The sequence below is a fragment of the Tigriopus californicus genome, chromosome 1 (assembly GCF_007210705.1).
Source record: "Tigriopus californicus strain San Diego chromosome 1, Tcal_SD_v2.1, whole genome shotgun sequence".
NCBI classification, from domain to species: Eukaryota; Metazoa; Arthropoda; class Copepoda; order Harpacticoida; family Harpacticidae; genus Tigriopus; species Tigriopus californicus.
In genome coordinates, this window is record NC_081440.1 from 12,989,248 (window position 1) to 13,008,215 (window position 18,968).

Genomic DNA, 18,968 nt, shown 5'->3' on the forward strand with positions numbered 1-18,968 from the left:
AAGATTCCTTTGTTTTTTGAAAGTTTCTAACGAGCTGCAATTCAGAAGTTCTTTATCGTCTTCTTCCCTCTGCTTTTTCCGAGAGCCTCTCAAGAACCCACGAAATCTTTTTACGATAATCCAAAAGAGCTCTTGTAAAAGCTTTGGAGAAAAAGAGGAGTATTGGAAGAAGGGACTTTAATTTCTTTAATTAAAAAACATGTTCCAAAGAGTATTCAAAGTGCCAAAAAATACCTTGGGGACAACCATTTAAGGAGGACTTCAGGCCATCCAATTAGTCATGAAACGGAGTTTCACATATTTTTATCCTGCTCCTGGTTTCCGTGGCTCTGGCCATGTTTGTACCAAGAGAGAAGCCCTTAAATCGAGAGGAACACTGCATCTGGTCCCATTATTGTTCTTGGAACAGAAACTGTGCTCCAACGACTTTGTAGTCACTGGTTTTTCACGGTTGCCGTTGAAGGGACGATTTGGGTCTGTCATAAATTACCGTGAATCTTTGTTCGGGTGATTTAATGGTACTTACCGGAGTCTACCACACACACACACAAACGCACACACACACACTCCTCTCAACATGGAACGCTTTGGCTTTTATTGAGAAATCGAGGGAGGCCAACCCAAAAGGTCCCGTGGGTTAATGGCCGTTAACTCTTCTCTACAATTTCGGACTTAAACTTTTTGGACCCACTGTTAAAAATTGAAGGTCCCTTGGGAGTATGAAGCTAGTCATTAAATGTTAAGAATAGAGGCCGATTTTTGTCAGTGATCCCACAATGTCTGCATAACCTTTCAAAGATTGCTTACAAAATTTCGAATGGTTGTTGCAAGAGTTCCGACTCTTGAGTGTATTGGATCCATTTGGGAACTCCAAACTCGTACAAATGTATTTGATCGTGTTCCAAAGTCCCCGGCTAGTCTGGAACAAGAGCCATTTTCGATTAAGACGTATCGAACGTAGCTGTGTGGGCGTGCGCGGGACCGAAAAAACGAGGGAAAGGGTCAGAAGATATTGAGATGGGGGTCCGTCTGGAACGACTACTGAAGATGCCATCTTTATTGTGCCAAGAGGACCTTGACAAGATCCCATTGGGAGGAGGGCATTCAGGATTTATCACGCTGGACACCAGATCGGCCTTTGCCCCTCCCTCAGGCCTTCTAGCGTGGCAAGTATATGGACATTTGCTGATCCACTGGCAAAATGTACTTTGGATCATATTCTGACTAGGACGTGGAACTTCTCTTTCAACGCATTTATACAAATTCAAAGGCTTTGAGAAGATCGCTTTGTTCCAGGGGATTTGATGCTTGAAGGTACAATAAGGACATTCCAATAGGATAATCTTTTTTTCACGTGAATCGCTAAGAACGAAAGTACGAAGGGCCGAACTTCAGAAAATTTTCCGATCCTTCACGATCATGTCTATTTAGACTGATAACGTGGAACACCGCGTTATTTCATATTACATTTGATGCCTTGATATGTTCGGCCCTGATCCTTACTTTAAGAAAGCGTTGATTTGTTTGCAATACCCTACGAGGTAGGAACAATTGTAGTTGAACGCCAATAATTTGAACCGTTTCGGTGGATCGTAGAACAAATGGATCTTTTTTATTTTGAATATTTGAATGCTCCTTTACTTGAGCCTTGATTTTGTATTGTCTCAATCGTTCGTTTGCGAAATTTGTGCGCGATCTTCCAGCCAGTTACTTTTCCGACAGTGCTTCATCTGCATGACATGAAAGGGACATCCTAGAGCTCCTCGTGAGGACTTGTGACTAGAATCTGCCAGTCATGATCATGTCCAACCTCATTGTTGCATCTGCAAGAGACATGTACGAACAATGCCTTGAACCACGTGCATTCACATCCCTGATCAAGATAATTTTCCGGGGAATTGTTCCTTCAACTGGCTCCTTCACCGTAACCTGCCAACGCAATGCAGATATACATATATACATATACACAAACCCAAAGCTCGAACAATCAGCATAATGCCCTTATGGAACGAGGGAGCCTAAGGAATTGGAGCTCAAATGCACCGAATATTCCTTTTGTCAAAAGGAGGAAGACGAGGAGAGGGCTTTATTGCTTTGGCTGAAGTAACTAGGACATCTAATTTTATGAGCAAATTACATCTTCATTGGTTTTTATGGCTCTTACTCCCAGCTTTAGCCTGCCTCCATTTGGCAAGCTGGATGATGGCCTTGAATAAATCTGTCTTGTCAACTAAATCCAGGGTCTTCAATGCCCTGGAACCAGTTCATTGGAACCGGGCAATTAAGGCAAAATAGACTTGAAGGCTGTCGTCGATAAGCGTGCCAGAAAGTGAAGGAAATGAACACTTTCTTCGTCTATAATTAGCTGACTTCATTTCCGGTTAACTTAAAAATATGAAACTTTTTTTTTAAATTGGTGTGTGGATTGAGCCTGGCTCTGCGAGCGAAGCCAGCTATTACGTCGTCGAATGTCTTCGATAGGCAATATCCAAGTCCGCATCAGATTGGATCTCGGTCTCTGTGAGGTTAGCGCGTAAAAGTTCTCTTGATTAGGGTCAGAGAAAAGAATCGAACTGGGAACATCTCCACCAACCATTGCGCTACATCCCCTCCCCTTGATCTGTGAGAAAACGGAAGCAGAACCAGTGAAATCAAAATAGACTCAACCAACTATGACCAATCTCCAAACCTAGTCAATGTCAAGGAGTCGTAAGTTATTTTGGGTACAAGTCCTCCCACGAACCAATATATAGCATTACTATTGTAATGAACTGGTCTCGAAAGAAGCTCCTCGCCCGATCACAATGCTGGAGATTTTTCGTGTGGAAATTAGCCATGTTCTTAGCTCATGATGAATGCCAACTAAGCCTCCTAGAAGAGCCTTGAGGGGTCCCAACCTCCCTAAGATGGAATGGAGACTGCTGTGAATCTTGATGAGATTTTTGAGCGTCTTTTATTCGCCCAGGGGCAATACAATTCCAATCTAATGATATTACATGCCCCTCAATGGGCTGCCAAGTGGTATCACATATTGATATGCATATTTCGGCCTGGCATCATACTTTGGATTCCCAATGCCGACAAAGAAACTCATCCCCAACTTCGACAAGAACAAATATTGGCTTGACGTACTCGCCTAACTTCGAAAAATGTTATCCTAAAACACATCACGAGTCCCTTCAACAACCACTGTTTGGCTTTTCGGGTGGTGAAGAAGGCTTTGGTCCCACTGAGAAACACCCTTAGAGTACGTGGTCAAGCAAGTTGTGATTACTCTGTAATGGACATTTGTCTGATTGTTTCTCCTTGGAGGAGAAGGCTGAAAGCGATATCGAATGGCACCACACTTGGCATGCTCAGTCCATGATGATCCATTTTCCTTTTGGACATGGCCTTCCCAAACTAGGAGATTTAGAGCACCATGCACTCGAGTGGTTCCATCGCTCATTCCTCTCATGTCAACTGTTCCAATTATCCAATTATCGAGGAACATGTGCCTTGATTTCCTGCCAGGTTGGAATTTGCCTTTTCGTGGGAAGGTACAGGGACAAAAAGTCCTGGCTCCTGGATCCATCTCTCTGACTAACTCTATCTGTACGTATGTACGTACGGATGTGGTTGGTACAGTTCTCATTCGTCGAGCTGGCAAGCTCTCTGCCCCAAAAAATTCATATCAATCTTTCAGTCTGTGATGAGTAGTCTAAGCTTGTCTCGAACGCAAAGTCAGAGTTATTCAGCCATATTTGATTTCCTTTCATCCATGCTCTTGCTCCAAGGCAGAATGAAGGTCTGGAGCGTAGAATAATGATGGATCATGATCGATGAATTCGAGCTTATTGCATGAGAACAAATATCGTGGAAGAAGAGAACCATTTGGTACTCAAGATTGTACGAGGTGTAAAAACATGTGGTTGATTCGGCCTTGGAAGCTTAAAACCTGCGGTTGTTCCAAACTGCTCCAAGATCCTGGAGCTCTGGTCCATTCATTTGGACAATTTTGTTACAGGCCATGTTTGGCGATCGCTTCGAGATGGTCATTGTGATGCCCACTGGTCCACAGAATGCCATTCAATTTTTGGACCAAGCCATCAAAACCAACGTGAATCGCTTCGGTGACACCAACGGGGGCAATTGGTTCCTGGACAAGCTCTTCAAAGAGTTGGGCAAGAGTGGTGTGCACAGCGAAGAAATCAATTTGGTCATGCCCGAATTCCAAGTGGCCTCCAAATTCTCCGTGGCTGGGGCTCTAAAACAGGTAAGCCTTCTGCAAGGGGCTGCAATAAAACTCTGGCTGGCATTATTCAAAATCCATGTGTTCTCTTTTTTATCATAGCTCGGTGTTCAAGGCATTTTTAATGATGGCGAATTTGACAGCATCTCTGACGAACCCTTGAAAGTGAGCGATATCATCCACAGGGCCATTATTGAAGTGGATAAAGAGGGCACGGTGGGTGCCGCCGCCACTGGTATGTGTTTGGTTTCTACAATTTGTGCCCAACATGTTCCCAGACCAAACTGGAGACATGTTTCTCCCGCTAAATCCTTTGTACGTTAGTAATCCCGGGGACGTTTGGTTTCGATTTTTGGCCCAACTCGGGCTGACTTGCCATTTCCGTCCCACCAACTGTTCCAAAGAGAGATTGCTTGTTCCCCCTTCCGTTAGATAATGAGCATTGCTAATGGGGACGAAAAAGGCATTAACCCGATAACGCTCCAACTGGAATTGGTTGTTCCAATTAATCTTCACATCTGTGACCTTATTCCAGGAATTGAATTGGTCCCTTTGAGTGGCGCCTTTTTGGAACCCGAGCTTCTGATCATTAACCAACCTTTCGTGTTCCTCATCCGAGACATCAAAGAGAACGTGATTCTCTTCTACGGAAAAGTTATCAACCCCATCTCTTAATTAATCCATTCGAAATCGGACGCCCGCGTTCGTTGGAGCAATAAAAATCGTTCACAAAGTCGTACCATGAATTGAAGAGTATTCAAACGTAGGAGTTTTATTTCAATCTCTGATGAAAGCTATCGCGGCCAAGGAAAACGACCAGACCCAAGGCAAAGGCCAATGTCAAGGTGGGCGCACGGATATTCGAGTAGGCTCCATTGCAAAAATCGGTGAGGCAGTAGCAAAGAATATTCCCATGGACGTCTTCTTCGCAACCCTCCTGGTTCTTGGCGATCGTAGCGCAGTTTCGAGTAACGATCCCCGTTTTATCTGTTTTGGTCATGCACGGCTGAAACGAGAGAAACAAATGCAAAAGTTCAATCACGCTTGGCCATGAATTTCGCGTGTCAAGACTTCAATCGGTTCACGAAGACTTGCTCAAAAAGAAAACCTTGTTGTGGCACTCGATCCAATATTTTCCTTTTTCCTCGCAGAAATTCCGTTTAGTCAACAACTTTCCCGCGTGGCTCCTCTTTTCTTTCCTTTATGGCTTTGAGGAGGACGGGAAGAGGCTCTTGAGTCAAGTTCTCAAGTTCATCCCGGACCAAACAAATCACGTCCTCCTTGCCTCCATCCCTCCTTGGGCCAACCAAGGAAAGGGGATATAAATGGTCTAAGGAGCATCAACATTTTGATTCCCGGCCAAACCAGTTGAATGCCAACTTTGGCGGCCGTCAATCGTCATGCCATGACATAAGACAAAGCCACTCATAGAGACATCAGATCCAGAGACACTTGGTTAGTAGGTAATGGAGTTTTTGGATTTTGTTTGGAAGGAGATAGCTTTTTTATTGCAACATTAGCGACGAGTACTGAGGGTTCAGGGTCATTTATATTGAGATAAGATCAAATTGAACCTTTATGTATGCGACATTTGCTACTTTTGTTGATTCATGTTCAATCCTGTGAAGTTTTCTCGTTGACTAGTTTTGCTTCGTTATGATTTAATAAAAGATTTAAAAAAAGAATTCTTTTTTTTGTTAGTAATCTGTTCATTTCGGGGCCTTTTATCCTGTTTTTAAGTTTTATGTGTGTTTAAAATAATAATTGGAGTCCGCAAAAGTTGGATGTGGAGGAAATGCGATAACAACAATATTATCGATAAATAGTACCCTATGTACGCTGCCATTTAGAAAATAAAAGCAATTTTTGAAGTCTGCTTTTTTGCCAAAGTTTAATTTGTTTTGCCTTATTCGGCCTCAAACTGGCTCTTCCAACAATCAGGAATGGAAAGCATACCATTAAAAATACATTTAGAATTGTGCGGTTACTGACAAATACACTCTTGGCCACATCTTGAACAAACTTCACCGTTAGTTTATTTGGAACAACTTTGCATGTGCGAAGATATTGTGGAGTACATATTGAGCCTCTTGATGAGATTACTCTTTGTTTGTCCGCCATAAAAGGCTTGTTTGTTTTTAGGCTCGTTTAGTGCGGTAGACATGTTGTTGTGGTTGTCTGGTTGACATGTGAGAACCAACAGACTCACAGCCATGGGGAACAATCTGGAGATTACTCTGCGGCCGAACGAGATGGATCACTAAATTGTCAAGATCCGAGTCCCAAGTTGGCCAAGCCAAGGAACGAACGAACGACAATGACTTCAATCACGGCCACTAAAGCGTGCCAATAAGGGAGGCTGTTGGCGGGGGAGAGAGTAGGTTATTTTTAAGGCCTGCCTTGGTCCCATTGAAGTTGTGTGTCGTTAATCTTTGGAACAATAAGTGGGGAACATCATCAATTTCGTGGAAGCAGCATGAAACACTGACAGATTAGATTTATTTCGGTTCCATCGGGACTGTGACGACGAACGGGGAATATCCAATATTTGGAACTTGTTCCATAAATCTCTGTTTCGTCCCGGAGGATATGATCCAATATTGGACCACTTTGGCGGGAAGGGAAAAAGAAAAAGAAAACCAGAAAGAGCATATTCAAGTCCCTCAAAGTGAGGAAATGTTTCAAAGTGGTTCCAAATTGGCTTGAGACACCTTAGTTCTCATTTTTGAGGCCCAAGGGAACCGTCAAGGAAATTTTTAATGAGTTTCAAAACTCCACGAACAAAACATCACGCGGCATTTTTGTGGGAAAGTGTTGGTGCATTCTAGAAATAGTTTGAAAGGGATAAACTTTTGATATTGTTCCTCGCTTTTGGCAGGCATACGACTCAATGGCCGTCATCCCATGCATCGTTAGATCCAAAACCCAAATTGCGCCTTGTAAAATGCAAATTTCTCTCGGATGCATTTCATGCCAGGGTAATCTGTTGACTCTCAAAACAAGATCCCTGGCCTTAAAGGGCGAAAAATGTTCAAACCCGTGCCAACCAAGGGGCACAATGCCTTTCAAATCGTCGATATCACAACTGTCTTTGATGTTGATCCCCAACCAAGGAGGAGCTTTGAACTTTAACCATCTTGCGTTCGTAATAACAGGACGAGAGTAAGTGGTTGCGCAAACTGTGACAGAGGAGGATCACCTCAAAGGACCAATTTATGGCAGGTCATCGTTTAAGACCAGATTAAGTGGATTGCTTGGCAAGTTTGGACCCTACGTAAAACATAGTCTTGGCTTGAAGGCCAAATCCGCTTGGCTTGTGCTTGTTTGTGGTCTCTTTTCCTTTTCTCTTTACTCTAGCTCTGAAACACTTTCTGTCAACAACACTTGACACAATCTCAAAACCAGGAACAAGTGGGAACCGAAGGATCCTTCAATGACCAGAGCAAAGCTAGCAAAGGCCAGCAAAGGCCAGCACAGGCCAGTGCCACCATGCGGAAGGAAAGGGAGGAAGGCTTGTTTGCACGACAATTGGAGCCAACTGGGTTTGTTTTTCAGGACTGGAAATGACGAGAACAACGACAGACTGCTTATTTTTCGATGCAAGGAAGAGATCCCCTTCGTTACGAAAGAAAAGGGGGGGGGGCAAAAAAGGGGGATATGGCAGAACGGAATAACAAATGGTCCATTTCTGGCGAAACAAGCCTTCCCATTTTGAGAAATCGGAGAATCTCGAGTCAAGCCATTTGTCTTGGCCATAATTTCCATCTCTTTTGATAAAGAGCTCTCTCTCTTTCCCTGACTGGGTGGCCGAAAAACAACATGAACTCTAGTGGCCAAAGAAGGGCCTTTCATGCTAAAGAACCTTCACGGGTTTTCACAAAGTACGTGTAGCAATTCGGGATATGGCACATAGGAGTATGAGCCTTTGATAAATTTGTGGACATAAATCGAGTTGTGTTCCAACTTGGACAGAAACATTTTCACAGCAGCACGAAAAGTCCGCTCCATAGTTCAGAATCCCGTCCAATTGTCCAGGGTTCCCACATAATATGCGCAATCCTCTAACTAGGTACACCAAAAAAAGGACGGATGTTCTACCCAAGAACTTGAATTGGGAATTTTTGTGTTCTTTCGCATACATGACGCGTCCAAAATTGTACATATGTAATGAGAGACAAAATTGAATGCATGCATTCCTGGGGGTTGGACTCGCTCGTGAAATGTCCCATGAAGAATACCAAATTGAACCAAAAATGCTTCTAAACTGCTGACCTTTTCGACTTTTCCCCCTTGAAGGGAACAATCATACTGCTTGAATCGGCTTGTGTCCACTTTCTCATCATCGTTATCTGGCCTTTTGATGCCCGAGATGTCCAAGAAGCATTTGAGGCCCGAGACCTCTTTGGGCACGATCCAAGTGGTCAAGATGAAGCACAGGAACACACATTGGCAGTACCAAGTCAGCTGACGATGGAGACACCTCATGGTGGAACGAGATTCTTATCAAGTCTTTTGGTGTGTGTATTTTTCTGAGGTTGGTTGTTGGTTGGTGGCTGATGTTGGAAAGGAGGAGCTGAAGAGAGCTTCAGACAAGGTGATCAGTTGTGGAAGAGGCCCACGAAGTGACTGACTGAAAAGGCAAGATGAGAGGGGGATAACAGAGAAGGAGAAAAGGAGAGAGAAAAAGAGAAAGAGACAGAGAGAGAGAGGCCGAATCCACTCTTCTCTTTAGTGTGGGGACTGAGGACTGACTTCTTTCCCTTTCCTACTTTGCGGCGGGAACCTGAAAGCCGACGTACAACAACTGCCAGCCAAAAGATGTAGAGAATCGACGGAGGAATGACAGGCCAAGAAGGAACAGGGATAAAGGACCTGAAATCCAATGGACAACTTAATACTGCCACTGTCCAAACGAATCGCTCCCTCACTGGTGCCTTCGAGGTCTTTGGCACCCCGAGAAGTAAGAAGACTGCGGTTCTTTTGGAACCAACAGATATCTTCTGAATAACTGATCAAGTATTTGTAACATAAATGCAAGCAGTCCAGCTGTCCCGAGTTTGGTACTCGAAAAGTTCTGCTGGCAGCAAAAAGGAAGAGATGAGCGCGCTCGTTCGGGCTCTCCCTCACCTTGTGTTCCATGTTCCCCCACAAGTTAGAATACACGAAAAGAGATGGAACTATGTACACAATCCAACCCAAAACAACATCATCAGGAACTGTTCCCATCCCAATCTTTTCTGTTTGGGTCCAAGAGCCTGACTCACTCGTCCGAATCCAAGTTATTCCACCGCACATTTCAATCCCCATTATGGCCGGGTTCCAACACCTCTCAACAAACCGAGCCTGTCAACAATGAAGGTGTGAGAATGAAGATCTGCAAACGGTCCAATATTGACATTTGACATTGTGAAGAGTCAACCCCATTTCACACTCAGTTTGGGTCTCTCTTTTCTCACCATATCCGTTCCAATCAGAGAGTGTGTGTGTGTACGCGGGATGGGGAGATTCCAAAGGGAGATTCTGGTTTATTGAATTTAGATGCGGGGAGAGGCTTTGTGAACAAGAGTGGATAACGGAGAGCGTCTCCCGGGAATTCCAAATGTCTCAAAGGAGCCAGACCAAAGGAAGAGGCGATACTTTATATTCTGTCAACAAATGGAACATTGACTTGGAACAACCATGAATCTTGCATCGAGACGAGGACGATAAATCCTGCTTCAATTTCATTTTTAAAGATATTTTATTTTTTTGTCCGAAAAAGTTAGACATGTGTAAATTTGCAAGCATCCGGCGGAAGATGTCGCTGGTATTTCTTACAACCTCTTGCTTCGCTTTAGCAAAATAATGAGGAGAGGAGAGATACAACGAACGCGACGCATTCAATGATTAATTCTTACCAAAAGACATGTGTACACAAACTGTAGATTCAAATGTTGCAAAAAAATCATTTGTCCCCTGAAAAGAAAAAACCTCGTGGACCTGTTGGACAGTTCTTCAGACATCGTAAAGGCATCATGTTGAAGTATTGATGGCTAATGAGCGTCATCAACATGTCAAGTGTCATCTAAGATTGATGAGGAACTTGCGGTTGATCAACCATTTACCTTATCTTTTTTGTCTGGAAAGTACATGTGTTCATTCGTTACGATGCTATCAACCAGGGATGAATTCCGTAATTTTTACGTTCATCGTGCATAAGTTTAAATTCTTCTTCATCTCTTAGTTGCAATTCATGCGTTGCAATTAACGACACGCATCGATTGCAAAACGACTCTTCTTGTAAAATAATTGTGGTCTACCTTGAGCATGCCAAAGAATGCATTTGTGATGCAATTGTATATTGAATTGAAATTACTATCGCGAAATGCCATTAATTTCCAGGCAATTTCAACTACATTTGAAAAGATATGAAATTACAAAAAAACGAATTTATTACACCTTCGCCGATGTGGTCTAGGTAATTCAATTACAATTACATTTTTAGACACCGTTGTTTTCTGTAATCTAGATTTGCATGGCTTACAAGCTCTTCAAATCTTCACAGATTGTCAATTGTGTTCAAAGACTCCAGTAAAAATTAACGATTACCAAATTCGCTAGACATCTAGAGAGGAATGTAATCGAATCTGTTAGTTACAAAATGGACCACAACTTAAGATAGAAAAAGATATCTGTGACACCTGCAGTAGACTATAATGCTCGCAATTGTCTATTCAACATGCTCTTTTTAGGAATCTAAGCAATATCAGAAGAGAGCTAATAAAAATTAATGTATCAAATGCAAAACTGTGCTTTTCTAACTGCACAACCTTGTTGGGCCTTTTTACTCAATGCTAAAATAATCAATTGACAACAATATTAGGCGAAAATAACACTAAGTCCTACCTTTATTCCCCTTATTCATTTTGCAAACCTGGTTTTAGAGTGGATAAGATTATGCATAGGTTTTTAAAAAAAAGGAGTCCGTGGATTGAAAGAAATTCTAATCATCCTTCAGAACATTGCATGACTTGATACTGATCGGTTGCATTTTCAACCAAGATGACTGACAAACGTGGAAGTGCTAATAACTCGAGCTGATTTTTTCTTGACTACTCATCATTTGACGAGACAATCAAACCGTTCAAATTTACCCTAAACCCACGCACGTCAAACCGTGCGTCCAAGGAATGAAGATGTCCTGGATTTCAATACGAACTCCCATAATAGCTCTTAAATGCAATGGCAGACTCTTCTTGACTCGTCTCCGCCTCCACGTCTCTTCAATCGTGTCAGTGGCAAGGTCAACGCTTCACACAAAGACCATTGTCGCACCTGCTCCTCTCATCAACGAGTGCAACTCATCTCATTACCCATTACACTCGACAATTTTCGTCCAACTCATCGCCTCTTTCTCTCTCTCTCTTATTCTTTCTCATTCGTTCGTGCTCCGTGATCAGCGGGTCTCGTTTTCTATCCAGTTACAGACGATTGGCGGGACGTCAATTTTATTGAGACGTTTGATTTCGTGATCCTCCCTCCCGATCCTCCCAAGGAGAAATGAGATTCCGCACACACCTCCCTGGCCGCTGCTTTGTTCGCCAAAGAAAATCCTTTTCAGAGGCTCATTATTCGCCAAGCTGCTGATGATGACTGGCAAATCCGCGTCGATTGTGAAGGAATGGAAACGGACTTCTCCTTCGTCGCTACTGGTTCTGTTTTCTTTTGCATGATCCAACCTTGAATGGGTGGCTCCATATCCCCCGCCCATTTTGAAATCTCAATTCTGAGTTCTGAATTGAGATCATGGTCCATAATTGACGGAGGTGGGCAACGGCACGAAATCTGGAAATCAAATAACTTGCCTCGTGATTGCTGAAGACGCTTTCGACACTTTCCATGGTGGGTGAGAGACTGGCCAAACAACGGACAAGTAATGTGCTGCTTGCTTTTTTTTCTTCTTTCTAACGACAACATGTGGATCGAGTGAGTGACTTCCTGGTTGATCTTGGAGGGCTCCTTCCTCAATGATGTGCTTGGCGGAATTGTGGCGTTTATTTGAACAGGAAAACTGCATTGTGGGTGTATCTTCCTCAATGTGACAAGTTCACAATGGTCAAGATGAGTTGACACAAATTTGACGCCTCAGAAGACGATGTTGCCATGATTTGGAATGTTCCCCAAATGCAATCCATATCCATCGTTGGCACTATTTGGACACCAATCATACATGAGGAAACAGACGATGGGACCTGTCAAATCATTGTCACTGATGAGTGAAGAGGTGCACGTAAGGAAGCCACATGCTACAAGATCTCTGTACCCATTTCTGCGATTACTCATCGAATTAAGCGCTAAACGTGTGAGAAATCGGTCATTTGGCATTCATGGTCATGTGGAACGACGACAAACAAGCACGGACTCTGAGGAAATGAAATAATACGGCAACCCATTGATGTTATCGCAATATTTTTGGGGTTTACCATCTCGCCTAATTCTGGTCTAAATCAAACAAAAACCGATCTTGATGAGTTAAAAATTGGACGAAAGGCCGCACTTTTGAAAAGTTTTAAAGACTATGGATGAGTTTGCTTTAAAGGAAATGTAGAATAAGCTCATTGTTGGTGTTCAAGAGGAGATTGCTAAAAGGAGGCAAATTCAATAATTCATTTTGTTGAAGACGTTTTAATCAATTGGCATCTGATGCAGAATCCCAACTTAAAAGTATTTGGATTGGTGAACTGAAAAATAGGAGTGCCATAGTGAGTTCAGCGCAATTAAAAAAAAACACATGTAGCCTGAGGTTAGCACTTGCGATTTTAACAGTTCTTTAAAAGGGCTTCAATTATTACTCAGACAGCCGTAGATAGATATATTCTCAAGCTTCTAATGAACACATTTGTGAGGGATATTTAACTTAGAAAATGTTTTACTCATTATCTATTATTTGTGGTAAAAGGGAGGGTTTTATGGCAATCCACATTTTGCACTTTAAACAATATGGAAACTTGTTTTGTGTGTTCAATGGCCAAAAAATGACCGAATTAAACTATTGAAGCTTGACCATGAGAGGCCTTTTACTAACGTTCTCACAGTTGTTATTCAGTACCTTAGTTGGGTCATTGACTCCTTTCGAGAAGGAGAAAACTCATTTTTGACCCCCCTCGTTATCATAATGCTGTTAAATTGAAAGGACAAATTGAAAAAGGCTCTTGAGGTCTCTCAAAATCAATACAGGAGATGAGAAAACCCACCTTCCTGGGCGATAGAATGAAAAGTAAATATAAAGAGACTCTATTGGGCTTCAGAGAGCAACAGTAGAGTTTTGGGTGTCCGAGCGTGAAGTGTTCCCAATTTGTGCCCGTTCTAGTCAAAGCAACCCCCCCCCCNAAATATGTAAGTTTGATCTTGCCTATTTTTCCTGATCTCGAATCTAATTATATTTAATGGCAAACCTCGTTCTTCCAGATACAAAAATGAATGATTTGACAACAAATTTTTTGGTCACTCTGACCTTTCTGGCCACGGTAGGCGTGTTTCAGATGGCTTTGGCCGCCTTTGACTTGCCGTCTGGTGCCAACGATCTCCTCAATGTCCAGCCAGTCAATATGGAATTCAATTGTGAGGGACGAAAGTACGGTTATTACGGGGACATCAACAACGATTGTCAGCTGTTCCATATTTGCTTGCCCATTGAAGACGCGGATGGGAACGTCATCGACACCAATCATTGGACCTTCTTGTGTTCCAATGGCACCATTTTCGATCAACAGACCCTGAGCTGTAATTACATCTCGGATTCGTTTCCATGTGAGGAATCTGAATCACTTTATGGGACCGTGATGTTCGGGTTACAAGATGACGAGCTCTTCAAAAAGCTCTGAAAGGAGCGAGCGCCCATCTACAAATCATGTACAAATCATGTTCCAATAAATCCATTTCCATTCCCAGATGCGTCGATTTCTCCGCATCGTCTCTCAATGGATGACTTACGTTTGCCGAATCGGGAACGAAGCGGCGACGTGTTGGTTATTTATTCGATATGCATTCGGCAATGCCACACATCATTTGCAATTCCTTCCAATAGAATCTTGTCATCGTTATGGTTCTGGGGGTCTTATCTGAGCACCCGGTTGGCTATCATTCTACAAACCGCAATTGATGCTCCTTTATGTTACATAGGAGTGCCTATTTTTGTGATTTGCGAGGATATTTCCAGATTAGTTTGAACAATGAAGTCCTTCTTTCTTCTTTCTCTGCCTCCCTCTGATATTCGTAAGAAGTACGTAAGCGTTGTTGATCTCGTAACATCTTTTAAGTCAGGCATCGACCAGTTTGGGACCAAAATCATTGATGAACCCTTTAGTGAAGACCTAGTCAGATCCACTAACTCTAATTCATTGGTGGATCAGATTTTATGTCATTACACTGATAAGTAAAATCTTGTTATTATTAGGGATTATATTTCCGTAAGCAAAACATGCTCCCTTTTTCCTCTAATGTTCTTTGTTTTATTTCGGATACTTTCCGATTTTCATGTTAATATTATGGATCATGAAGGACTGTAATAATCGATGTTTGGCATGTCAGAGGAGCCAATCGTTTTCCAAGGGCAATCCAAGGCATAACTTCATGCTGACTCACTTCTGCAAACCATTCCATGCAAAAAATCCATATTGATGGCCTTGTCCAATTTCTTCAAGAGCCCTCGGATTCCTCTTCCATCCAGCATTTACTCAAAGTACCATCGATGAATCACACCACGACCAGAAACATTGCCAACATTAGTTTCCTCCCAAGAAGAGATGACATGTCTCATTAAAAGCCGGGCAGATCAATATTCACGATCGTCTCGAGGCAAACCATCCATCCCACCAAAGACCTCGGTGGTAAATTGTCGTATGCTACTATTTGTGGCGAGGAGCCCCTAGATTCGGCGTAATGGAAAATGTGCCCTGACACGATTGCCATTCCTTGAGCAACAGCTCGTACACATCAAGTCTGGGTTTGATGAATTTTGCATCCCTTAGACATTTTAATTATGGAGCCATATCCACTCGTTGGATGCTTCTTCCTCATAGCCAAGAGGATAACACTTTTTGTACGGTTTTGTAACAGTTCCTTGCATGCCTGCAAGAGGATATCCTTGGTTCCTTCTTCTCCGTGAACCCTTCTCTGACCTCACACTTTGGATTTGGAGCCAAACCAGGAAGCTGGAGAAGAGGTGTTCTGCTTGTTGGCATCAATCAAGGCCTATTTTCCAACTCTGATGGGCGGTCACGCTGTTTTCTAATAATCATTATCGAGTAATAATAAGCTGCATCGGTAATTTCTCCATGCACAATCACGTCAAGTACCTCTGTCTTGAATATCAGGGAGGATCATCTGGCAAGATAAACGATCCTTGAGCAACCTTGAGTGCTGACTGACCTCCTCAACCAAATGGGAAAAAATGTACTCCCCCCTATCTCCTTGGTTAAATCGGGTTCCTCAAGACTTAGTACCAAGTTTTTTTAGACACTTTTTACGTATGACTCGTTGCCATGTAACAATCTGGCTGGATTTGTCCACCATAAAGTGTGGACGGTAAGATCTGAGAAATGTTGCCAAAGCTGTCAGGTTGGTCATGGTTATAAATGGAGAAGGCATTCATTCATGAAAAAGAAATCAGAACGGCCGGGGTGATGAAGGTCAATGAGTGACATATTAATCCCTCCTGATCAGTCAGTGATCATCGATTTTGTTTGACGTTTGTGTTTGAATGACCTGGCATTTACAAGAAGCTGAAGCCAAAAGCTACATCGCTATAAACGAAAACCCTCTTAACTCTAATTGTTCTATGGCTCCGTGACAAATCAGTCCTCTCGCCGGAAAAAAAACTTATCCGTACATGACTGGTGTGATGTTGAGGAAAGTTTTTGCGAGCCCAGGCGCGGAGACTGAAAATTTGGCAATTGCGATAAAAGAGCGAAATTCTTTGAATAAATTACCGTGGCTCACAAAAGGCATGAGTATTTGCGCCTTTGTGTTTGCGTTCATGTGCACCTCCATTCGTCGAGGGATCATCAACTTCGTCCATAGTCCATACACAATAGGCCAAACGCTTATTAATGGACACATGAGCAAGGTCATGAATGGAGAATAAGGAATGAAATCTTAGACATTTTTCAACCACCCCCCGGAAATGGTTGTGGCTACATACCCGACCAAGGTGATGGGTTGGATGAAAATAAGAGAAAAAGTTACACTTGTTTTTTCCACGAGGGTCAGTTCATTTACTACCAGCACTCTGGTTGTCATGCTCTTACCCGTCGCAGATGGTTGCAAGACAGCTGATGCATGTCCCAATTTTCTCATGTGCATATTTCAGCCATTGATAGGCACGGATTCGAAGCCGGAATTGAGCATCGGGCTTTGGAGGAAAGAGCGAAGAAGGCATGTCCAATTAATGAGGCGCCTCGGGAGGGTCTCGAAGTCGAGTTGATGAGTACTCGGTTCTTCGTACTTTGGTGGAGATATTAGGATATTGCACTCACGACTTTGGAAAAGTCTCCCAAATGCCATAGATGAAATGTTGAGCGAGAGAACGACAGGACCTAAACCTAATCTGAAGATCAAAAGCAGATTTTTGTAATTAGCTTATCCCTGAGGACATAGATTTCTACCAGGAGCTAGCTCCTAATAGGAATGTCAAACAATACCTACCAATCCCTTTATTCGTTAATAGCAGAAAATGGGTCTTTTTTATGTTCCTCATCGTCGAAGCCAGTCGTTCTTTGCTCGAAAATATCCGATGGATCCACCCGAAAAGATTCTACCGGTACTTCGAAATGATATCCGGGGTAAGAATGCCCTACTAGGTACTTGAGTAGGTTCCATCATTCAGACTAATGAAAAGCAAAGAGTTCACCTGAATGACTAACAATGCATTGAGTAACTGCTTTGACCATTTCTCTCAAGTGAATGCCGTAGGGCACCCATCTGATCTATTCAAGCCCATCGTAATGCGTGAATGGGGGTTGAGATGTTGATGTTGCCAGGTTCGTCCTTGGAAAAGAGCGAATCTTCCTCTATCCATTGCAAAGCATTGAAAGCGAGGCGCTCCACGGAGTGCTCAAGCATTCCCAGGAAGATGAGCGAGAGAGTGAGATTGACCAAAACGGCCAGGAACTCATCATCGATGCTACTACGTACCTTCCGTCCACCCTCTTGGGTTGGTCGTACAAACATGGTGTTTGAGAAAAATATTAGGAAACTATAGGCTTGAAAACCTCAATTTGGGGCCAGAGGCATCGCTGGAACCAATCGTAATGAGCGGCCATGGCGTGACTAGAGGGAGATCCAGGATATTCATTGGATTGTCTTCAAATGGCAGCGTGCATGGAGACGTTGGTTTTTCCACCCCATTGTAGTCGGAAAAGTGTCGTACTAAGCCAAATTTGTAATCCAAGGTCATCACAACAACGGTCGAAACACAGTTTTACGAGTCATATTGGAAATCCATTTAGAGTTATGCCGCTTCAGATGAGATGAGATTGAGCCAGTTCATCAAATCAAACCAAACAAATTGCGTAGCACCGTCAAGGATGGCCATAATGGATATTGTTCACAGGTGACCCAATCACTCTGAAAAGAATGCAGAGAGGAGTGTGGGTTTGATTTTCAATACTGCTTTGATAGAAATCAAGTTGGTGGGGCGTGGGTTGAGAAACTGATGATATTTGAAGACTTGATAGTCAAATCAAAAATTCATTCGGTGGCCTGCGTTAAGTGTTGAAGGCACCCTGAGCTCCATTCCATTGACTAGAGTTTTATTAACAAAAGCTTGGCTGAGAAAATTGGTGCTCAGCACAAAATACCGACATATGGTAAGAAGGAAAATTGATGAGTTGTAAATGTTCCTCATTTGGGTTTGTTGCCAAAGCATTGAAAGGCAAAGGAGTTTTGACAAATGAGGACAAGGACAGGATGTATGTTGCTCATTCACGTTACTCTGACTTCTATGCCTCCCATCCGTGGACAATGAAAAAGTTTTGCTGTACATGAGGCTTCAAATTCCATACAATTCTGTTTTCTATACCATCTTGAGAGCCTGTAAGGTCATGCAATGACCCCCCCATTTCCAAATCTATTTACTCAGCGGCCCCAGTAGAACAAAATCATGGTTGGTGCTTTACTGATTTCTCAACTTGATACCGTCACATTGACTTAGATGGTAGTCAATCAACGTTGATGACTTTTTCTTAAACACAATGCCCAAGGGCGATAAACATCCACCATAGATCATTAACAAGGCTTTGCAAACAGAGATGTTTCCGGGAATTTGAGTAAACAGTTGTGACTAAAAAGATGGCCATTTTTCGATTCCATACATCGATTATTGAACCAGCACTGATTAATAAGGAATCGTCTTCTTTAAGGTAACAAAGGGAAAAAGATGCTTGTCATTCTGGCTGATCTGATTGGAGGATGACTTGGGAGGAATTTGTTTCTTGTGTCTAATCCTGAACTCAAGTATGTGATGGGCCAACACACACGATAATAAGATAATAATCCATTTCCGTTTTCCACTATTCAATATAAACTTTGTTGGAGATATATTGGTCAATAACTGTTATTACCTTGACCTTTGGTCATCGTTGTTGCATCATAACTAGAATGTCATAGTATTGGCAAAACTGTGCAGGAATTCTGTTACAAGTATTTCCTTTGTAAGAGGTGTAGAAGCAACATTTTGCTTAATAGTTGCTTGAAAGGT

At 42.6% G+C, this 18,968-nt stretch overlaps 3 protein-coding genes and 1 long non-coding RNA gene across 4 annotated transcripts in view; 2 read left to right on the plus strand and 2 right to left on the minus strand.

The window, feature by feature from the left end:
* LOC131879233 (serpin A3-7-like) overlaps positions 1-4,977 on the plus strand; it is a 12,265-nt gene extending 7,288 nt beyond the window's left edge. The window contains exons 5-7 of the mRNA XM_059225499.1: positions 4,007-4,255; positions 4,334-4,466; positions 4,767-4,977. Of these exons, the coding sequence (XP_059081482.1) occupies positions 4,007-4,255; positions 4,334-4,466; positions 4,767-4,906 (522 nt within the window). The 3' untranslated portion in view covers positions 4,907-4,977. The remainder of the gene's footprint in view (positions 1-4,006; positions 4,256-4,333; positions 4,467-4,766) is intronic.
* Positions 4,978-4,987: 10 nt separating this feature from the next.
* LOC131879250 (uncharacterized) lies at positions 4,988-8,994 on the minus strand. The gene is made up of 2 exons (XM_059225522.1): positions 8,504-8,994; positions 4,988-5,237 (listed from the first exon to the last, which is right to left on the minus strand). The coding sequence occupies exons 1-2, from the start codon at positions 8,714-8,716 to the stop codon at positions 5,004-5,006; spliced, it is 447 nt and encodes a 148-aa protein (XP_059081505.1). The 5' UTR covers positions 8,717-8,994; the 3' UTR covers positions 4,988-5,003.
* A 4,662-nt stretch (positions 8,995-13,656) lies between these two features.
* On the plus strand, positions 13,657-14,267 carry LOC131880806 (uncharacterized). The gene has a single exon (XM_059227516.1). The coding sequence runs from the start codon at positions 13,657-13,659 to the stop codon at positions 14,092-14,094; it is 438 nt and encodes a 145-aa protein (XP_059083499.1). The 3' UTR covers positions 14,095-14,267.
* A 2,165-nt stretch (positions 14,268-16,432) lies between these two features.
* On the minus strand, positions 16,433-17,743 carry LOC131882183 (uncharacterized). The gene is made up of 3 exons (XR_009373459.1): positions 17,405-17,743; positions 16,916-17,097; positions 16,433-16,817 (listed from the first exon to the last, which is right to left on the minus strand). It is a non-coding gene; the product is annotated as an uncharacterized LOC131882183 (long non-coding RNA).
* Positions 17,744-18,968: the final 1,225 nt, after the last annotated feature.

Excerpts from the sequence above, each read along its gene's own strand:
- LOC131879250 (XM_059225522.1), bottom strand. The coding sequence starts at position 8,716 with ATGAGGTGTCTCCATCGTCAGCTGACTTGGTACTGCCAATGTGTGTTC. Across the intron at positions 5,238-8,503 it reads AAGGGGGAAAAGTCGAAAAG|CCGTGCATGACCAAAACAGA; the intron begins GTCAGCAGTTTA and ends CTCTCGTTTCAG.
- LOC131880806 (XM_059227516.1), top strand. The coding sequence starts at position 13,657 with ATGGCAAACCTCGTTCTTCCAGATACAAAAATGAATGATTTGACAACA.